Here is a 23,209-nt window from a genome sequence, read left to right on the forward strand (position 1 = left end):
AGTTTTTCCCCCTTCTTAAGAACTGTGAGAGACAGAGGATTATTATTGTCATCAATATGAGGCAAATAGTTGCCAGAGATTCTACTGGAGACATTATTTTATCAAAGACAAGCATGGTCCAGCTAGGCAACGATTACCTAGCACTGCGTGATAGCTGCCTTCCATGTTCTTGTGGAGGCTCTTAAAAGATGAAATAAAATGACTGCTAGTCAGCAACGCTTCAAACACTACCTGGAACCTAAATATTAAGGGGTTTCACATCTTGTGGCATTAATTATAATGGCTCAAGGTATCTTTGCTAACTCCGTTTTGTTGGAAAACTTGATCTTCAGTTGGGCTTCCTTTCTCAGGTTGCCTTGTTCCAATGTGTCCTCAGGAGCAGGAATCGCTGCTGTGGTAGGAATTGCCAGGCTGCCCAAGGAGCTGCCTAGACTGTGCATCCTTACACGTTTGCAGGCGTTACCAATGCTGACGCAACAGAATTGGGTGCAATAGTTAATAGTTATCCAAAGCAGGGTGACAGAGGATGATAATTACAGAAATATTTCCCCAAACTCTCCTAACCAATTTTCCTCTTTTGTATCCTGAATATTCCAATAGTTGTGCAAATGCAAGTTCAGCTGTACACACAATGTTAGGGATGTCTTCAGGCTGAAATGGCTCTCTGGGCAGGTACACTTTTCTTAGCTTACTCTAACAAGTCAGCTTAACCAAGGCAGTAAACTCAGAAAAACTGATTTTCTTTTCATGATAGTCATAGCTATTACATTGTAGAGTCAGCAATAAAAGCCTGTGTGTCAAAAAATAAATCAGCTTCCAAACAAGGGCTAGAAGAAAAGAAGAATCAAGATATCTCTTAGCCAGAAAGAATTCTCTCAGACCTACAGCTCTTACTTCCTGAAATATTTGGGCTTTTTGGAGCTGACACGTACATGTACATATCTGCTTCCCATTAGTTTTGGACACAATCCAACAAAAGCAACAAGAACAAGAAAGCCTAAACATTTGTTTCTCCTTAATCTGGAGTAATGTTGCATAAAACTATCTCAAATGTAAAGTAACTAGTCTGATTACTGTAAATAAAGAGGAGGTTAAATAATGCCTTGCTGGGTTCAAAGCAGTGTAGTTACATCATGCTTAAGCATGCTTAAGTGATTTTGAAAGGTACTGTACCCTTATAAAAAATTCCATGGAATAGAAACTATGTTCTATTAATATTTTACCTGGTTCCATTAAATACTACTCTGTTTATTTATAGACTTTCTTAAAGAATGTCTTTGTTCTACTTTTTACCTGCTTCCAGAATTTTTTTACATCCAATTTTATAGATTGATTCCAAAAGGGAATCTATTAACTTGTCAGGACCTCCCACAATTATTGGTGTAATTTCACAATCTTAATTTTGTTTTCCAGTGGTTCAGCACAGGACTTACTGCTGTAATATTACTAACATGCTGCAATAATGTGTCATTGCCAGCTAAAAGCCTAAATTAACATTATCAGTAAAATCATCACTTGCTTAACATCAGCACCATCAAATCCTTGACTATGGGATTTGATGGCACGAGTTATGATCTAGAAGTTTTACACCAGAGATAATTCCCCAGCAGTGGCACAGTACCATCAAGTGCGGAAGGCCGAATCTGTAATGGGATGTTACAATGAGTTCTGTCTCAGATTTCTATCACAGCATTGCACAGGTCAGTGGCTGATGTATTTTTTGCATTTCATAAAAGTTAATCTGGATGCCCAAGAAATTTTCTCTTTATAAACAAAACTTCAAAACATTCATGTAGGCAAGTGCTATTAAGCAGTAACCCCACTGAATTTCCCTCGCGTTGCAGTCTGGATGCTCGGCGGGGTCGGGTGAAGCTATGCGGTGGGGCGGTGGGACAGTGCACACTGCGGGCTGCCCCCACCTCACTGCAGAGCCCCCGCCGCCCCCACGGTCACCGCCTGTCCAGACTCGCTGCTGCGTCACGGAGACCTGCCGTGCTTGGGCAGCAGGTCCAGCACACTGCAGAGCGTGCCAGGCCCAAAGGCAGGATTTGTGCACGGTGCAGGTGCCTCGGCAGCGGGCTGTCCGGAGCCCGCTTTCACACCGGGACCCAGCAGCCCAAAGCCGGGGGTTGGGAGAGCCCAGCCCGGTCCTGCAGCAAGCTGCGGTGCCAGGGTGCAGAAGAGACCTAAAGAAAATGAATCACTGCATTGGATACAGAGAAACCAGCAGGGAAAAGTCCCAACGATAAAAGTTAAGCACTTAGAGGTTTGATCAAGTGATTCTTTGGCTTAACGTTTTTTTTCATTTTTTCCATGTTTTTTTTTTAATTTAACACTGATTAAGTTTGTAGCACATACATTTTTACTGAATGTCCTGCAGAAGCAAATGTAGCAAAACTCAACGTGTGTCAGTACAGAAAGGGAGGAATACGAAAAAATGATGAAGTTTAATTTTATTTCAAAACAATCTTCATTGTCTGCACAGTCTCCCTTTGAGTTGTGCTGCCTGAGCTCCTACACTCCCTGGCTGTTTTTAGAACAAAAGAAAGGGTTTAGGCTTGTTTCCTCTGCAGTTACTCAGAGACCGATATTGCACATCAAACTGAAGCAACTACACTTTCCTAACGACACCTGTAGGGCTGTTTGAAATTTTCATTTAGGTGTAAACAAATTAGCATGTACTCTGCAGCTTTCACTGAGCTTAAAAAGCACTTGGAGCGTATTACCACCATCACCAGCTAACGCTGTAATTTCGTCACATTATGTGAATAGCCAAGATTAACTCTGTACAATTAATCATAATTACTTTTAAATACTACTTGTTATATTATGATAAAGGGGAAAGTAATTTTAATGAGAAGCAGTTCAAGAATCTGCCTCACTTACTTAAAGAAATTTTAACTAGTTTTTTAAAGTTCAAATGTCTTTTTTTTCTATGTATTTCCTTATTAATTATAAGTGCAGCAGTTAGAAGCTACTCCAGGTTCGTATTTTCTTCTTTTTTCCCTTTATCATGTAATTGTTGCTTTGAAACATCCAGAAATATGCAATCGTGATTCACACATTTGTTGCTAACAATGATGTTGGTGAACCACGCTTTGGAAATAATAATTGCAGAAAAAATACAGCAGAAATTGAATGATCTGGTTTAGCTAGCTTGGCCGCAAGCTCATGTTGTGACAATAAATTGGTAATCGCTTTCTGGTGACAAAACATGATCTACCAAGTCCCATTTCTTACAGAAATAAAAAATGCCTACGAGGTAAAGAAGGTAGAGAGTATTAACTTTTCCCTTCCCTGAGGTCCTTGATCTGATAATACCGAGTTGCTTACAGAATGATGCTATATGTGTTTAACTTTTAGGAGCCCTCTTGCATAGATCCCTTGAGACATCAATTTCTAAAAATATTATCTAGGAGCACCCGAGACAATCTGCCAAATAGAGCATCTTTGCCACTAGAAGACATATAGGTCTTCAAATTTCTTTTCCTGGAGGCTTGTCCTGCTACATTCTTGGGCTTTCAAACAAGAAAAATATGCTTGAATTGTCAGCAAGAAATTTGCCGGAAAATGTGTTATGTGGTCATGGCTGCTTATTTTTAGTTTCCTCTCTCTTGCCTACTGCTTTAAGTTGGGAAAGACGCTCTGAAAAGCACAGGCAAAGGCTCAAAATGAGGGGTGCGGAAAGCTGCCCCCCGATCCGGGCGATGGTGGCAGAGGGCTGGGTCCCTGCGCACATGCTTCCCCTCGGCACAGCCCCCGGCACCGCTGCAGGCTGAGCACCGGACCCCGCCGCTGCCCTGCTGACACCCCCGCCCGCCTGCTTCCCCCGTAATCCCGAAAGAAAATCACAAGTGACGGCAGAGAGTTGAGGGGTAGTTGTCCATTTTAAAGAAATAAAAATTGGGTTTCATCTTAACATTTTGGTTAAGGTTTTACCAGCGTGGCCTATGAGTCTGAGAGCCAGGACACACAGCTGGCTCTGCACTTCCAGCTCCTCTAAGGCAAAGGTTCTGGTATTTTCCAAATCCCCAAATCTCACAGGTCCTCCTCATGTGGACAACGCAGAACCTTGTCTAACGGTCTGGTCAGTACAGCCTGGTCTCTTTATATAACGGTGGGTGTGCAACTCTCACAAAACCACTTAACGATCTGCAGCTACTAATTCCCTGCTCGTTCTTACCAAATCGCTTTTGCTGGCCAAGAGGCCCCCCCAGCCACGGCAAATGCCGGCTCTGCTTCCTTAGGGAAGCGGTGACTCTGGCCATAGCCTGCAGGGATGTCAAAGGAGCAGAGTCACCCTGGTAGCTCCATATTTCAATAATGCGTATGCAACCTCTGAGGGACACCTGAGAGCCTTCAGAAGCAGAAAAGAAAGCAAGGGAATGTGGGAAGATGAAACGGAGTGAAATGAATCCTCCTTTAGGCCACTGAGGGCAGAGAAAGCAGCACTATATTTGAAAGGGGATCTAGAGAGAAAGAGGGAAGCACATCGGATTAGCTATAAATGTCACGGTTACTCTGAGCTGTTGTAATCTGTTGTTTGACTTGTGCTTCCCCTCCCTGCCTCCTGAGGTTTAAGTAGTAGTATTTTGGAAGACAGCAGGTGGGGAGGGAAGGTGGTTTAATGTCCTAAGCCCTAGGTTCGAAATACCTCGACCATCTCTATTTGCACCCTTGTTAATCCTGGTAAAGCCTGCTGAGCTATTCTCCTGGTGGCAGGTTGAGTTGAGAGGTTTTTTTCAGGAGCAGATTTTGGACACAAGACACTGCTTATTGTCTATAGACTCTTGGTGGAGCCTTCAGTGCCCCAGGGCGATGAGCTCCCTATCCGTAGGGTTTTGCAGGGACAGAGGTTGTCCCTCCCCACCAGCACGGCCGTGCTGGGAGCTGGGTGGCTGTCCCAGTAGCATGGCACCAGCACTACTGGGAAATCACTCCCAGGGAAGAGCTGGGCAGCCAAAACGCCAAGTTCAAATCCTTCTGGCCGCATCTGAATTACCGTGCTATTTAAGATCAGCTGTGCTGACAAGTCAATTATTTTTAAGCTGTATTCAAACAGTTTGAAGCTGCGAGAGTTTTTTAAGGCTTCTGAAGATTAGCAAGACTATTCTTGGCACCGAAGGGTAATGCCCTCCCACAGCTCCCCGCTGGGGGTACTGGTGGCTGTTGTGTAACGCCACGGTCCCTCCCTGCCCAGTTTGCCCCCACAGGGGACACATCCCCATCCCCACTGAACAGCCAGCAGCCGCCAGCAACTGGGCATCGGCTGACACTCTGAAGCAGAAACTTCTCCTAAAAAAAATAATTTGCTTTCTCCTCAGGAGAGCCAGTAACAAACAACTGAAATGAGACCTGGGCTGTGGGCAGGGGTGGGCAGGGCTGGCAGTGCCCTCAGGACACCAGCATCATCCAGCATCATCATTACCATCAGCAAATTCCAGTTTTGGAGCTGCCTTTTGTTTTTGTTTTGTGAATCAAACTGTACAGGGCAGCTTAAAAAAAAATCACTCATCAGTGAAAGCAAAACACATTATATAAACCACAGCATCAACAGGCACAGGCACACAACCACAATGCATCCTTCAGCATCTAGTTCATCTGGTGAGGCCGTTAAGAGACTAAAAAGAATAATATATATTTTATTTAATTAAGTCTACTAGGTTAAGTAGAAAGTTCAGAAAACTTTGGGGCATGTAAACAAAGTTTTGAGCTTTTTGGGGTTTTTTTTTGGGGGGGGTCTCTCCAGCCTGCTCCTTAGAACTGTATTAGGGGATTTCTGGCCCCTGTTTCACACCACATGCAGAGGGTACCCAGTGAGCTTGCCCCAGCTGGCTCTGCCCATTCGGGCAGGGAAGGGAGCAGGACTTCACCCACCCACCCTGCAGATGCCCACGGTATCCCAGTAATGTGGTGCAGCCAAGGAAGGGAGGGCCAGCACCATACAGCCATGGAAAATAAGCCTCCACACACGAAATGCATCCGTCACTCAGATCTGGCTAGTATCCTAAGTTGCCAAATAATTAGACTTCACCAGCATTAATTCCATTTATTAAAAATATTAGAAATTTTCCCTTTGGAACAACAGAGTAAAGCACCTGAAGTAAATTATTAGTATCTTCCATTACCAATAATCAGCTTATTATGGTTTGAGGTTGTTGTTTTGGTTAGGTTGTTTTGGTTTTGTTTTTTTTTTTTATTTTATTTCATTATCATTTGTTATTTTTATGTTAGCCCTTTGCTTGTGAATTACTGGCTTCCCAACGAGCCACAGAGACTTTACTGTGTGCACTGCACGGAGTTTAGTTTTACAGAGTGCAGACACGTGAGGACCTACCCAGATACTGGTATTGTGGATGGTTATAGAGCAGCAGGTGGGTAAATCACCACGGCAGTATTCTTTTAATAACATCATAACACATTTATTGTATTATCTATTGTACTCACAGAACCACAGGACGATCTTCATAGGTAGCTGTTATGATTTCTTAAATTATTTAATGTACTATTCTGAGGGTCTTGGATGCTACTGTAAAAAGCGCAGTATTTTTCTTTGTCTGGGAAAGCTCTGTATATGAGTAACAAGACCGCCATCGCCTTCTACATCACATAAGCATTTTCTTTTCTACCTACAATGTACGTTTTTTGGTGTGGAAAGGAAAACCAGTACATTTCTCATCAATGCTTTTGTGCAACACTTCTCGTTCTGCATTGTATAGCTAAATGTGTCTGTTTTATCAGCATTGCTACTCCTGGTGCACCGGCTGCTGAGGTTAACACGTTGCCAGTGGTCTTTGCATGTCTACAGAATGTGGCCAGGGCTATCCTGGCAACTACAATTTATCTCAGGTGTTTTTCAGAGGGGAGGTTTTTGACCTTGGCCTTCAGTCCCTTCCTGCTCAGGATGGGCCAAACAATCCACTAGAGCAGAACTACATACCCAAACATATTAAAGTGATTATTACATTGTCTAAACCTCTGATATTTTGTCAGAGCAATCACAGTGACACTGAGACATAGGAAGAAAGCAAGCAAAATACTATTTTCCAAAATCCAAAGGGAAAAGTAAGGGAAAAAGAAGAAAATTAATCTGGTCACGGACATCCAGCAAGCCTAAAATTAATCTGTAGTTTCAGCAAGTAGTATGAAGTGCAATAAAAAGGCAGCAATGTGAAATGCATCTCACCACATTCTTAATAGATCTATCAAATGAGATGATGGAAATGTAATCAGAAAAATAAACCTTGCCCTCCAGCAAAATACTCGTTCAGACTCTTCTTGGAATAATACTCGCAAAATTGAAATTCAAGCTGGAGTGCCAAAAAGAAGCATAAAGTTTGTGGTACATGATATGTCATTTTTGGGTAAAGCATCTGCTTTTAATACTGGGCCTAATCTTTTTTGAAAACTATGCAGTTACTGCCAAATTTCATCTAATCCCGAACAGCGGTTGAAGGGCGTCTGCCTTTGCTGTGTTTGCTATGATTGCAATCAGAGCAAACCCAGCAACCACAGCAGAACCTGTGCAGCGGGTCCGGGAAGCAGTGCTGAGGCTGCACCAGGTAGGCATGCACCATTTCTGCGTGCACATTGAATCTGGTGTGTTTGAAGCACTGGATTTACCTCTTGGGTGCTACTCTGACCAAAAAGCCTTGCACAGAAATCCAAACAAGCGCTACAAGCGTGGCACTGAGTCACACCGCGCCTTTACGGGACTTTTCCTTTAGTCTAGTACAGTCTTGAGGGCCGATTAATGCCTGCTGATTGCAAAACCTCAGCTGGCAAGATATGTGTTGATATACGACAATAAAAATTAGTAACATGCTAAACCTACTACGTACTTATCCAGCCTTCTCTTCTCAATCACAGACCATCTGAAACTGATGACAGCCCTTCCAAGGTTTTCCATGCAATTGGATTATGGCCAATGTAAAGATCACAAGATTAAATTTACCAGTTGTTAATTCTTTCTACATGCACAGGAGAAACAGTTGGAGCAAGCACTCTCCAAATTCAGCAACTGTTTCTTCCATCCTCACCACATTTTCACAGAAACTGAGGAACCTGACCATTGAGGCTTGTCCTTGACAGGCTTCCATCAGTAGCTTCAGAGAAGGAAGCAGAAAATATGAAATCAAATTGATCTGAAATGCTCTTTCCCTAGGACTATCCCCAATCCTTACTATTTAGAAACGAGTTTATGACTTGAAGGCTTTACATCCCATGTGAAATGTATTGGTCAGAGAGACCTGGGGTTTACACGGATAAACCACAGCACCTGGGCTCCATGCCAGGTTATTGGTTACTACGTGTAACACTTAGCACATGATCTCTGGGATGGGTAACACCTGGAACAGCTCTGTTGCACTGAGAACCATCTGCACTTCTGAGTACCCATGTGAATTTAAGCAAACCCGCTGTAGGTATCGCATTAGTACCAAACCAGATATCTCAGGTTCCCCTTTTTCACGTGTCTAGCACAAACCTCTTTCTCTTCTACTCAAAAAAAGGTCAATAACAATTGCTCAGAGCCAACTCGCCCCCCACCCATGCTGCCCCCGGCTTTCAGGGCAGAACAAAACTGTCTGTGCTAACACCCCTTCCTATTGCACTTCCAGTTGAGTGCATCCTTTTCAAACACCACAGGAGGTTTCTATGTTAAAGTGCTTTATAAATCAGTGTGTATGACTGAGAATTCGATGACCTGTTTCTGTGAAATTGCCAGAACAAACAGCAACCCAATGTTAAAATGTGCTTTATTTTTCTCTCTCTCTTAGGATGGATTTATAGACTTCTTGGAGTTCATAGCTGCAATAAACTTGGTCATACGAGGGAAAATTGACCAAAAATTGAAATGGTATTTTAAGCTATATGATGCTGATGGAAACGGATGTATTGACAAAAAAGAACTAATAAGCATATTCACGGTAAGCAAGTTATGACCAATAGCAAGAGTATTTGACACGGTACATTGCCCCTGTGGTTCATCATGTGTTGTAAACGGATTGTCTGCACTTTACCTAATGTTTTACAGCTGTAAAACCAGAATTGTTCTGGCTAGTGACACTGCTGCCATTCGTTTCTCACTTACTGAAATAAAAATATCTAAGTAGTATTTTGCTTTAACCCATAGTTCTACAGATACAATGCTTTACTGAAAGTGAAAAATTGTAAAAAAGGTAGAGAGATTATCGTGATAAACTATACTACAAGGCAGAGCGGAACTGAAGCAGTATAATGAATAAAACAGCTGGTTGCAAGTGTTTGTGCCAGTCTGTTGTGGAAAACTGGCTTCTCAAACAGAACTTGCTGCAAGAAACAATACAGATCTCATCAAAATAATCCAGTATTTTAATTTTTTGAAAGGCTTTTAGATTTGTTTAGTACAAATGCCATCGCCCATATTTTAAAATAAAACTGGGGAAATGTAATTTTACCACTAAATCATGCAGTGCCGTGTGAATACAAATATTGTAGAGAATTTTGCTGAAAATGGATCCATTTGAAACCCATAAAACCAAAGCAGTGCAATTCTTTTTTTTAAATGATCTCTGTATTTTTCAACCTGCTGGTTTAATCCAAAAGGTATTACAGGGCTCCTTGCAAATATGAATGACTTAATACTCTCCCTAAATGTACAGGACTTGTTACAGATCAAGGTTTTGCTGCAGGGAGAATAAAATCTAAATAGGGATTTAATGTCATAATAAACAAGGAACATACTTTTCCTGGCTTCTGTATCACTGCTGGTGCCTGGCTAGTCACTGTTTCAGACTTTCAAGAGCCACTGCCCAAATTAAAAGGAACTGGAGCCAGACGGAGCCATGGGGTCGAACAAATAACGCTGATGCATCACCTTCCAAAGAGCAGCTTTCTAAAGGTAGAAGGAGAGGCTTCATCTCCCAGATTTCTCCTCATTTAAGACTAATGACATCTTTCTTTTGCAGATACTCTCCATCATTTTTCACCCAGAGGTAGTGAGGCAACTGAGTTTTTTCTCGGGATCTACTCAAAAACAGCATTAAAATCCTTTTCATATAAAGATTTCTTTTTCAACTTATCTGGCTTTTAAACCAGTGTAATGATCTGTGTGTTTTCTTCTCTTTTGGAGTACGAGAACTTTAACTTAAACCTGCCTGTGCCATTTAACCTAGGCTAGATTAAAACCAGCAGGCTCTAAACAAAAACAAAAATACAGGCTCACAGTCATTAGGGGCCCTGCTTATACTAAGCATCAGTAAACAAGGGCTTGTCCGAAAAGATATGCCATATCTGAGGCATTAAGTTAAATCACAGAAGTCCTATTAAAACTTCACCTGGCCCTGCAGCTATGCATACTTTGAACCAACAAATGACTATCAACCATCAAAATTCCTTCCAGACAACCATGCACCCTCTCAATGCCTTTTAACAGCCCAGTTATTTTGTTTTATTATTTATGGTGATTCTTTGGTAGTCAGGGATTCAAGCACTTCAGGAACCACTGCTTTACTCAGCACTTACAACCATTGTAACTGTGGCAGAGGCACAACTTTCTTCTGAAGACCGCATCAGGGTCAGGCATATAAAGCACCAAAAGTATCCGAAGAATGGATTGGTAATACAAACAAGTGTGTGTACCTAGTTTTGTAAAATTCTTGCTGCCTTTTGGAACTCGTTTGTGCAAAGTAAGATAAATACAGCGAAGGTCAAGAATTCCACATCAGTGCTGAACAGGTTTAACTTACATTTTATTTAAATGTAATTAATTCTATTGTCATATCAGGAATACTGAAAGAAACAGCTGGCATATACGGTGTATTATCTTGCACAACACAGTTCAGGTCAAGACAATTCAGGTGTAGAAAAACAAATTCTATAGTATGCCCATTATAGAACACATGCATGTATATTTATAATTATATATGCAAGTATTTTCCCAGTCACTTACCAATTGGGATATCGAATTTGAATCTCGCTCTATAAACACATGCTTGTTGCACCTGAACCACTGACTATTAACACACAGGCTCCTATTTTATTAACCCAAATGAACACCATAATGCAAAAATGACTGCCTCAGTGAAGGGGACATACTTTTGCAAAAATAATCATTTATACCTTTATTCCAAATATTGGGTCCTTTTGCCACAGAAAAAGTAGAAGAGAGACTTCTGGGTTTCTTAATTTCTTTGGAGGACAAGCAAATTCTGCCAGCTTCCAGGACTGCTGGTCTGACTTAAGTTAAACATATCTTAATAGAAAAGCGATTTAGGCTTTCTCTGCACGTGCTTCCAGCTGTGAAAAACAACACTATATTTAAATCACACAGACGATAGGGCACTCTCCGAAGACACCAAACTCTCTAGGGCCAGATAAAGATGCTGGTGTGGAATCTAAAGTGTATTGCAGAGCAGAGGTGCCACATGATTTCAGAAGACCTTCAGAGATATGTAAATTAGTCTGTAATCTTCAGGCTGTGTTATGTTAATTAAATTTCCAATCTTCATTAGTGAAGATTTACTTGAAACAGCTTTTTATTTAGTGATTTTTGAAAGGGTTGGTGATCCAAAGAGTTGCATGGCAATGACTGCAGTTGCCAGAGTATTTTTTTCACAACTTGATGGAAAAAAGTCTGAAAGAACTTTCTGCGTTTTCTGCCTTCAGGCTATCCAGGCTATTAATGGCCACAGCAACTTGTCAGCTGAAGACTTCACCAACATGGTATTTCAGAAGATAGATGTGAACAATGACGGTAAGAATCGAGGGGTTGTTGGCATTGGCAGGGAGTTACCTCCCCAAGGAAGCCTGGGATCAAGAGGGGAGTGGAACACGCCACTGAAGAAGTGACTTTTAGATTAAGTGAAAGCTGGAATCTGTTCGTCTTTACTCAGATCACTTCAGCTTTACAGTGAAGTGTAAATTAACGGACTCTATTAAGCTGACACGGGAATTACATGCAGTAGGGGCTAAACCAGAGAGGTCTCGCACTATTTGTGTGCCCTGGTTGCACAGCAAAATGAAAGTTTGATGGGGGGGAGGTTTAGTATATTTGTGTTGGCTTCCTCTAAAATGGATAAGAAAACTAATCAAGATGCATGCCACCATATGCTCTAGCATGTTCTAAAGATCGGACAGCATGTTGGATGTCCCTTGAAGGCTGACTGTTAACACATGCTAAGACACATGCTATCCTTTTTTTCTCAAGATAGCTAGACTAAGCCAATGGGACTTGCATTTGGAAACTAAAACTTTAATTCACTGCTTGAGAGTGTTTTCTAATAGAAAACTCGTCTCATGTAAATGTCTTCCCTTGTACTTCTAATCATGAAGATCCTCCTTCCACTGGCAATGACACTTTACATCAATTACTGCAATCATTGACAAATTAGGAATTTTAGGAAAGCATTGCAGAACAAAACCAGATCCCAGCCAGTATTCTGGGCATTTTTGGTTGATTTTCCTGGTCTGATGTGGTGCATTAAGGTTATTTTTTTGAAAAGCTATTTGCGACATTTCATCGGAGTATAAACAGTGATCTTGTGATGCACGTGAATAATTCATGGAGGATTTTCCCCCCACCTGCTTGGCTCATCTTTTAGGTGAAGGCAAGTTACCAAAAACCTCCAAATAGTCATATTCTAGAATCTAACCCAAATTCTATAATTATTTGTACTTTGGCCCCCTCTTTGACCATATGTTTACTGCAAGTAATAACTCTATCTGAAGCTAGGGCATCAGCTGAAAAAAGTAACTTTTGCGCCTTACATTTTATGAATGAAATGCCAGAACATGAATTATTCAAAACTATCTTCATAATACTCCCATTTCAAACTGCTTTCCATAGTTAAGTTATTTTTTAAATAGCTGCAGGGCAGCAGGACTGGCTCCACCTGAGGCATGGGAAAAATTTTACCAAGTTTACCTTCAACTATGCTACTTTCTTGTAGCTTCCTATTAAAGAAATGGGCAAATAGACAAGGAAGTTGCAATGTCCTTCCTCATATTAAAATACAAGAAATAATCCCATGGTTGTAAGGAGTGATTCTTAAAACAAATCTCCTGATGACTTTGCAATTTATTTTCATTAGCTCAAGGAAATCTGAGACCCAGTGCGGTGTTTGTGTGCCTGCATGCTGGTATTGGTACTTTTAAATATATAACCTGGGGTCAAGAGGAAGGAATTCAAGACCACTTGACCTGCATAAAGAGGGAAATGATGCCGCATGTCCATCTGATGAGCCCTCATCCAGCCAAAGGCAACACAGAGAGAAGGAGATGGGCAGTAAGGGCAGTGCCTGGGATGGGAGCTCAGAGGCAGTGAGCGCACCAGTGGCAACGCAGGAGGACGCAGACGAGCTTAGAGAGGTGGCTTGTTCTGTCTCTGCTCCTGGGATGGTTTATGTAGGGGCTCTGGTGTTGAGAGGGGAGGCACAAACATCCTCAGGGCACTCCACGCCAGCCCCTGGAGAGGGTCTTGCTCCTCTCGTTGAAGCCCAAGAGCCAGACCTTCTGCCAAGGGACGTCTTTCCACTTTAATAGTGTGGATATGAGTCTGCTCACCAGTGCAGGGAGGACCCATATTGATACAATTTTTAATATTTATTACTTTAGTATTATTTTATGTGATATAAATATGAATATATTTATTTATTATTTACTTTTTTAAAAAAAGGAGAGGGGGAAAAGAAGTAAGTATGTATAGGGAAAAAAAAAAAAAAAGAACTTGAAAAATAGAGGATGTTAGTTAATCCTTACAGTTAACAAAAATTGGCCTTGGGAGCAGGAACAGACCCATAAATATGTCAAGCTGGGGCACAACAAGATAAGCTCAAGCAGAACCAAATGGTTAATGAGACTAAACAGAAAATTACTGGAAGTATGTGTGAACTATGCCAATTAGCACACTAGAACATCCCCCCTGGAGCAAAGAGAGCCCCCTACTACCAAAGCCCCCTCCCCACAGAAAGTGCACAGCCTCCTAAGAACCAGCAGGAATTGTGACTAAAGGTAATTGTAAACAAGTGTTCCAAGTGCGTACCAAGCGCTGCCTTGGGGGTAGAGAGGTGTGCTGGTGGGTGGATTTACCACCCAGCACCATCTCGGCGCAGACGTGCAAAAGATGAAATGTGGGCTCTGCACGGGGATCGGCGCTGGCACGCCGGGTGCAGAACCCAGGTGTGGGATAACAATATGACTGAAGAGGAAGCAGGCTTTACTGCCCAGGGGTAGAAAGTGGGTTTCACATTTTTAAAATTATGGTCATTTTCCTTTTTCACATCAGATGAAGTTTCCAAGGCTGCCATGAACAAAATCCAAATAACAAAAAAAACCTCCGGGGAGTGCTTAAATCTGAAACCAGCCCAAAGCATCGAGCTAAGCACTCACCAGCAGTGCACATGACTTGAACTGCTGCTCCCCGGCACGCTGGAGCCCCAACTCATCCAGCTATTTTCCTCTTTGCCTGGCCTCTTGTCATTTCTCATTTCAGTGAGAAATTATTCATTCTTGTGATTTGAACAAGAAACTTTAAACCGTTCCCAGAGGAAAGACTCAGGCTCTTCGTATTAAACCAAACTCTGTTTCCCCTCTCAGGGAAAAACAGGCAGTAACACTGGAATAACTCCTAACCGAAGAATTAGGTACACCCCCGTGTATCACTGGAATAACTCCTAACTGGAGAATTGGGTACACCCCCATGTATCACTGGAATAACTCCTAACTGGAGAATTGGGTACACCCCCGTGTATCACTGGAATAGCTCCTAACTGAAGAATTGGGTACACCCCTGTGTTATCACTAGAATAACTCCTAACTGGAGAACTGGGTACGTCCCCGTGCACAATGCGAGCAGGCACACAACTAGAACTGGCCTTCACCTTCGCTAACAGGGAAGGGAGCAGGAAAAGAAGAACACTAGCAGGCATTCCTGCTCCTCAATAAAAGAGATTTTATAGTCGTCCTGCAACTTCCAAGGTATTACCTGATTTTGACCTGAGCCCAAAAAATCACATTCTAAATGACCATTTCAGTTGCTTGGAAGAATTTATCTGATCAAACCACTCAAGTGACTTTTTTGTCCATCTTATTATGGCCCTAAATAATCCAAGTAGTCAACACGGGGAGTATGCCTAGTAATCCTCAGCAAATCACACCCTAATCTCTGTTAAAACCAGTTATAAGATAAATTTAAGTTAGCTGAGTGAGGTCCATACATCTAAATTCAGCCTTGATACATTCTTCATACATTTATGTCGCCACAGGTACTGAGTACTCACAGTTGCCTTAGACCAGTGACAGTTGTGTTTGAACCATTTTAACAGAAAAAAGGTGACTCTGAGTTCCAGGATCTGATGCAAAGTGGGGAAAAAAAATTAGCAAATACTCTTCCTGCATCTGCCTGTCAGCAGAGAACAGAAACCTTCCAGAGGGGGTCCATCGGGCACGGCTGGCCTCGCGTTGGCTTGAGAGGGAGTGCTGGGTTTCTGGGTTCCTAAGGAGTATCTGGCTTCCTTTCAGGGGAACTGACTTTAGAAGAATTTATCAATGGCGTGGAAGGAGATGAGGGCCTAATGGAATTGATTACAAAGAATTTTGACCTTTCCAACGTACTCAAAGTCATACAGAACGGCAGGAGGCACAGCGTCTGAAGGATCCAGCGACAGATGTGGCATCTGTGGCATCAGTTCAAGGAAGATAATAGTTGATATTTTCAGAAAGCTCGATGTCATCAAAGCCTGCCCGGGCAATATCGAGCAACCTGCTCCAGGAGTAACAATTTTCACTCTTGACTCCCTATCTCTTTTTTTTTTTTTTTTTCTGTATTCTTTCCCTCAGTAATAACTGTGGCAGCCACAGAACACAACCCTTTGCTTATATATAACAGAAAAGCTACTTTGATGCATTACATATAACTTGCTTGGTCTCTATGAACACTGTTCAGACTAATCAATAAAATAATGGAAATATCACAAAATGCAATCTTTAGAGAAAACATGGAGTTAATAAATGTCTTCTTTTAAGCACAGGCTCTTTGACCTGCTATTTAAAGTGTGAACATAAACTTCTAGGTAGGGCTGGGTTCTATCCAGATCAATTAAGAATGAAGCCTGGTTTCCATTAACCTAACATTTGCTCTAATCAGTACTCAAAATTGGAGTAAGTTCTCTGGGAAACACCTCAGCCAGCTTAATATTCCTGAGATGTGCATCCTCTTTAACAATCTATCTACCGCTCTTGACTTTATTACATGCATAAATTAAAATAACGTGATGGTTTGATGGTTTTGGCAGGGTTCAGCTGCTGTTCTTTCAAATTAACCTTATATATAGAAGCACCGGAATGAAATTTTGTTATCTTTGTAGGGTAAAATTAGAAGTTCAAAGAATAGCGAAACCCAAATCATTTTGTAAGCACTCTGTTTTGTGTCCTTTGACTCACATGCCCTCCTTTTCAAACCAATTCATTTTCACTGGGCTTTTTGCCACAGCTGCGTGAGGCAAAAGGTAAGAAGTATCACAATTCATCTCTGCTGATGCAACTGCTGGCTTCTGCCAAACAGCCTGTTTAACAGCTGAATTCTTCTGTCTTTCCCTGTCAGAGAGTAGTAATTTAGGTATCTTCTCCCTGCCCAGATACCTGGGCGAAAGCTTTTAGCAGTTTAGTCTCTTTGAAACTTCTACCTTCTTTCAAACTGCGTTTCAATTGTCTCTGAAGGTGGTAGCTGTTAGGAGGGCAGGGAAGGCATCTGCAGATAGCACAAGCACTTATGCCTCATTTTCTTAGGAAACCAGGCTAAAACCAGCTCAACCTTAGTTTATAAAGAGCAAGGATAATTATATGAGCTGAAACGGAACTGCTGTGAACTGTCTGCAAGGGGAAAATTACAGTTCTCTCTGGTTCTCTTGGGATTGATTCTCTCTCAAGTCTGCAACAAGTTTTATCAAATTACTACATTATATCCTGAGAATAAATCCTCCTTGGCTGACAGTGCCCTGCAGGCATCACACTAATATTTATTATTGTTAGAAGCATCAGCATTATGCAAAATAAAGTGTGCATGGATCAGTGCAGGTTTAACGGAACAATTATTAACATTTCAATATGAAAATGTTTTTCTTGCAAATTCACTTCAAATCTACGTCCATTTGCACATGAAATGTGCTCCATCATCTGCAATTATTATCCCAGCTTCTGGTTTGATCAATGGAATATACTAAGAGTATGCAACATGCATCACTTGACATTATAAACAGTTCTGACATTATAGTTCTGACATTTGAATCTCTTATATACTCTTTAAAAAAAAAAAAAAGAGAGAATGATGTATGAGATTGCTGGTGGTTCAGATTTTAAGTTCTTGTATTTATTCATCATTGACACATTAAGATGTCATTGTCAGTATCAGTTTTCTCACAGCCAGACTTCAAAAAGTTACTTTTCTTAATCTAACACTTTTGTATTTAGATCCTGTGGGGGTGGTGTCCTTCAGAACTGACTTTACAAGATTTAAAACAAAACGGTCCAGTCTAAGCAACTTGGGTGTAAGGAAACGGCTGTGTTTTGGATTCTGCTTTTAAACTAGTCAAGTTACGGTCTTTGTCAAATTACTACTATCTACATACAGATTCTTCTTTTTTTTTTCCTTAATAAAGGGATTTTAAAAAGAGTATTTCTCCAAATTTATCTAATTTTTCTGTGTAACTGTAATTATATGAACTGAATTGCCAACTAAGGAGGAGTGTTGTATTAAAAAATTATGTACATAAGGAAGTTGTTTGACATTTTTCATCAGACTAAATTTTAATGGCATAGCTGACACGCTCATTTTCCACACTTTAAAATCATTTAACAGAAACCTGTGCAATTAAGAAGCAAGTATCTCTGCTGGTTTAATGTAAATGCTTTGGCACATCATTGCCAAAAATATTTACCTACAGTAACTCCACATGTGTTTGGAACTGTTCCTGAGATTCTATCTAGTATTTTTGTAAGTGGATTAACATAAATTGCCTGTAACTACTGAAGCACAATTTGACACACAACTGCTTGAGATAAATGCATTATGGCCACAGTTTTCTATCGGTCTCCTAAATTTGTCAGCTGCTCATCAAGCATATCAGTGGAATAAGGTGGCACATGGAAAACTTGTCAAGGGTGACACCCCAAAGTCTTGCTCTGAAACAGCCTGAAGCTGCAGCTCAGCGAGGTGGAGGTAAGTGAAGGTAAATTGCCCTGACTATTGGAATGCTAATTGCAAGCATTAGCTAGGAAAAGCAAGCCCGGTGTCAGGTCACCTTAGGTACCCCCTTAGCAAACACTTAAGTGGTTAATGGGCAGTGCTGAGCCACTGTTCCTCAGGGCTCCTGAAGCCCACAGGAATGCTTCTGCTTCAAAGCCCCGGATGGGAGAGAAAAAACATCAACAGCACATGCTCTCAAGAAGTGTCTTTGTCAACAAGATTGATGCCAGCTGGGAGTGTCTGGAGAAGCTGGGCTGCCTGTATCATCGTCACAGGGAGGTAGGCTTTAATTAAGATAGATGTGTATTGAGAATGCCTCATCATTTTGTCACTGTATTCACCTTGGAAAGAATCACAGGCTTCAAACTCACTCTGTGCAGCTGGGTCAGCTTTGCCAATCAACAGGGCAATTGCTAATTTCTCTTCTAATATAAGCTCTTTTACTGTTAAGAAATCCTTATGATTTTATGTTCTTTTTATTGCATCTAAATAGCTAAAGGTAATCAGTTTGACAGTCCCCTTTTTCAAACAATTCTTAATTGTTCTAAAATTATCTCCTTTTCTGGTAGCTCAATGTGCTTAGAAAATAAATAGGCACTTTTTCTTTTGAGAATCTGGGAATTCAAAGCCACAAGCAAACTGCCTTTTCTTGTAGATATGAAATTGCTTAAGCATCAACAGGCATGATTAAACCTTGTGCTACAGTCATGCATCCCTGACAAAGTAGGAGGATAGCTTGCCACGGTGTGGAATAGATCTCATAGCTGCATTTAATTTTTGCCCTTATGTAGGATTAGCTGTACCATATAGACCATTACAGCTAAATATTCAACTAAATATTCAAAGCTCGAGTCCCCTGTGTGCAAGGACATATGTCCATTTACTTGGTAAAGATTTTCTGTATGGAAAGATTTCTGGAAGTCTTGCAGGATTACAGAAATTGCTGAAGGTATCAGGGAGGGATTTTTAAACACCATTTTTATAACTTCTGCTAAATACGGTAGAATATTTTAAAAAAGCGGAAATGTATGTAGTTTTAAATTGTACTTTTTGACCTGTCCTTATCGGAAAGCTGAGGCAAACAGCTTAAGTATACAGCTTTAACATGGCAAACTGTAGCTGACTTTAGGTTGCAAGAGCTCTGTCTGAAATAATAACCATAATGATAGGCTGGAACAGGCACTTTTTTCTGGTCCTTACCCAAACTGTCTGCATCACTGGCGTTTCTACATTACTAACCAGTTTACGGTTTTGTTGAGCACTCGCAGAAGCAGCTGAGTTGTCAAGTATCATCTGAGGCACAGAACAGCCACAACATGGACGTGCCCCTGCATAGCCTTTGTCTCATCTCCTTTTCCTCTTTTCTATACTTGGACATTTGGACTTTCCTCTAGAGCATGTCCCTTAGGGCCAGACCTTGTCACACCATGGGGCTGATCTCTCCCTCTTCAGGTTCCTTCCCCTGCTTCTCTTTCCCTGTGGTCTCTTTGGGTGTTCTGTGACTCCCCCCACTATCCACCCTCCCAGTCTCTCTCCAGTATTCTGCATGGGACACGGGTTAACCTATGGGTTTTGTAAACTGCGCAGCTTTAAATGAGACAAGAAGTTCAGGCCTTACTAAAAGCAACTAGACATTCAAACTGGAGCCAGTAGTGTCTGATGGCTTAGTAACTCAAAAGCCAGTATTCCATTAGAGTAAGCGCAGCAACAACCGCGTAGCAAGCCGTCTTCAATCCTTTTGCAGTTCTACTGCAGAGGAGGCAGAAGTAAAAACGAAGCAGTGATACAGGAAAGCTTTTTAGAACAACTGGTTTTGACAGTTGTTACCTTTGATGGATGAACTTGCTCTGACGTGGCTGCTGTAAGGCAAAAATCGGCGCAGACCTAAGCATAGGATGTCACTTTCCAAGGTGATCCAAGTTAGAGCTTTGTCTCCTGCTCTGTGTCCCAGTTGGGCTGCAGAAGAAGAAGGTTCCCTAAACGTACCAGCTGACAGGACCTCCTTTCCTAACCTTAAGGTCAGAAGTTGTCATGTCACTGGAGAATAAAGCAAGGGTTCACCATAGATAGTATAAAGCGTTTCATCTGGGACTGTCTGAGATTTAGCTTTCCTTGCTGCCCTAATGGAAATGCAAAATTTCTCCATGGATGCACTATCGAAGGAAGATCCCACAGAGGTCATTCATACACGCTGCCCCGTATATGCCTATCTCTTGCACAACGGTACAAACCAAAATTGCCTTCTGAGCTTGCCTAACATTCAGAAAGAATCAGATTGGCAATTTACAAACAAGGAATTTGAAATAATGATCCTCTGCCCTAGCAGTTTTTTCTCCCCAAGGATAGTGCTGGGATGTTACTGCTGTTCACCTGATTTCTCAAATCCCAAGGGAATTAACCACACAAGACATCTTCTGTTTCTTCACAGAGGATGTTCAACAGCCCAGCAAAACAAATGTACTTTTTGATGTTCCTCTCTAGACTATTTTCATTAGCTGTCCAAGTTAGCAAGGTACCAACGGCTGTGCTGGCATGTGGAATTTTGCATGCTGTGGGAAACTATTTTAGGAAACGCAGCCATTTCTTCCTCACATCGCTAAACACCCTCTGAATGGCAACGGTGCTTGAGCACTGTTTCTCACAACTGAGTTTGAGCAACCGATCTGAAGAGAAAAAGGTTGGTATTCCACTATCCTGTCCCATGAGACATCTAGTCTCCTGGCTTTTTGAATATGCATAGCAATTACAGGTCTTTTAAACTCCACCTTTCCTAGAAAACTCAAAGTACACATGTGGACTTACAGACCAGTTGTGGTCCTATACATGTCAATGATTCCACTGATTGAAAACTAGAACATAATTCATTCATTCTTAACATCTAAAGAATATATCAAATTCTTGATTTATTCAGACTTTTATTAACCCTTTCTGCAGCACAGTATTTCTGTAGACTAATGCAGAAGGGTGCAGGGAATGAATGAAGTATTTTGAAAACACTTAAAAATAATAATAATAATAAAAGAGTAATGTATTACAGCCATGATCATTTTCCTTTTAAAAATCAATGAAATATTCATGGAAAGGGTTGACACAGTTTTGAGTGTATCAAAAGAAACTAAACTCCCATCAGGCTTCAGGCACAGCTTTTCATTCTTAGCATTCATTCACATGTTCCTTCCATCCCTGTCCCCAAAGCAATAAAAATTACGTGTTTTTTTACACTGGCAGCATACCTCTGGCACATCGCTCTAATGGTCCTGGACAATATGGGAACAGTTTGCACTTTTTCTCTTCTTTTTATTTAAATTACAAATATTTGACAAACTGCTTCTATCATGGAGGATTCCAAATCCCCTGAGATTTAAAACACAGCTCACATTTAAAGAGCTTCTAACACTTAGAAGAAAAAGTTGAACATTTGCAATTAAGCACGTTTTTATTGGGTTTTTATTGTTCCTTTATTACACTAATGGTGCTTATATCAAAAGAGGATCTTTATTCCCTTGCCCTCATTTATTTTTTAATTAGGTCAGTGTTCCCTTTGATATCCTGTTCACCAGCTCAGCTCTAATGGTAATGTCAGCTAGCAATCAACTTCTGGTAAGATCATAATTTAGTCATCTTCCAAGTAACGTAATGACTTCCAATAACATTCCATAAACAGTGAACATCAAACAGCTCGTAAAACACAAACTGTAACTTCTGATAAGAACTACCTCCAAGCAGAATATTTTTTCAATTTTCCAAGAAAATTTAGGCTTTTCCCTAGAACTTCAAAGTGCACAGGGAAAACACACAAAAATTTGAAGCTTTTTAATTATCGGTCAGTTTTCTTCTAAGTATCTAAGCTGGTGAGGTTCCCAAGCACCCAGGGTAGGAGCTGACTTTCCTTAGTCAGGAGAAAGAGGAAGCTCTTGTAGTGGTAGGTCAGCACATCAGACCTAGCACCTAACGAAGCTGATAGGAATAATCAAGGAAAATAAAGGTGTCGTGCTGCTCCCCAAAATGGGAAACTCCAAAACGATGCATTCTGGCTGTCAGGGTTAGCAAATGCTTCTAGGGATTTATAAATCTTAACCTGGTGCTTCCTGGTGGGTTTGACTGTTGAAAGCACATTTGTGCCTGCTCAGATAGAGGATGCATTCTGCTGTCACCTTCTCTGCCTCCTGCCTAGAAAAGTACTGAATGCTGCCATGTCTCTGAAGAGAAGCCAAACGTGCCCAAGAAGAAGGCAAGAAGCTATTCCCAGCAAAGTGCTGCCCAGCGACTTTAAGACAGCCCAAAGTGATGGTGGACACATAAGAAATGACTGTTCTGCAGGTACAAAAGTTAGGGGGAAAGAGTTCAACAAATAAACCTGTATTGTTGTTTCAGATGGAAGAGAAATCCTCAGAGCAAAACCCTTCTAGCCCCATCCCCACTATCTCCTGAAAGTGGTGATGGCAAAGTATGTCTGTGGCAAAACAGCCCGCAGCTGCCAGGAGGGAATATTTTATGTGACAAGCAAGCAAATAAGATATGAACGCAGTATGATGGGCTGTTTGTCCATGTCTTTTTTTCCTGCTCCCACTGTTTTCGTCTGCTTGTGGCTGAGGTGGGTTTCCTTATCCACCCACCCACCCGCCCCCCCTCAATTCTTCCCACTTTCTCCTACTTGCCAAAAGTACTACTGGAAGCTCAAGGGGAAGCTCAAGGGAGAGGGAGTCAGACCTTGAGAACAAGCAGGAGAGGACAGATAAAAAAGGCTTTCTGGCATCTGGGGAGTAGCTTTTGTGCTGGAGAAAATGGTTTACTCACAGATATGCTACCCCTGCTGCTTATTTTGATTTCTTTCATTTCTGCTTTGCATTGACATTCGAGGCACACTGAGAAGATGAACTGTCCTGTTTACTGGAGAGATAAAATAAAGCATCTTTTCCCATATATCTAAAACAAAGACATCTGGAAATGAGTGTCATGGTGCAAGGAGGACTTGTGACACTATTCCCA

At 41.4% G+C, this 23,209-nt stretch overlaps 1 protein-coding gene across 2 annotated transcripts in view; it reads left to right on the forward strand.

Annotated features, from left to right (window-relative positions):
* The window catches only part of GUCA1C (guanylate cyclase activator 1C), a 35,979-nt gene extending 18,931 nt beyond the window's left edge, over positions 1-17,048 (forward strand). For both annotated transcript variants that reach the window (XM_037378484.1, XM_037378485.1), the window contains exons 2-4: positions 8,778-8,927; positions 11,647-11,734; positions 15,499-17,048. In XM_037378484.1, the coding sequence (XP_037234381.1) occupies positions 8,778-8,927; positions 11,647-11,734; positions 15,499-15,629 (369 nt within the window). In that variant the 3' untranslated portion in view covers positions 15,630-17,048. The remainder of the gene's footprint in view (positions 1-8,777; positions 8,928-11,646; positions 11,735-15,498) is intronic.
* The last annotated feature ends 6,161 nt before the right edge of the window (positions 17,049-23,209 follow it).

This window comes from Falco rusticolus, chromosome 2 (assembly GCF_015220075.1).
Source record: "Falco rusticolus isolate bFalRus1 chromosome 2, bFalRus1.pri, whole genome shotgun sequence".
In the NCBI taxonomy this organism is placed as follows: Eukaryota; Metazoa; Chordata; class Aves; order Falconiformes; family Falconidae; genus Falco; species Falco rusticolus.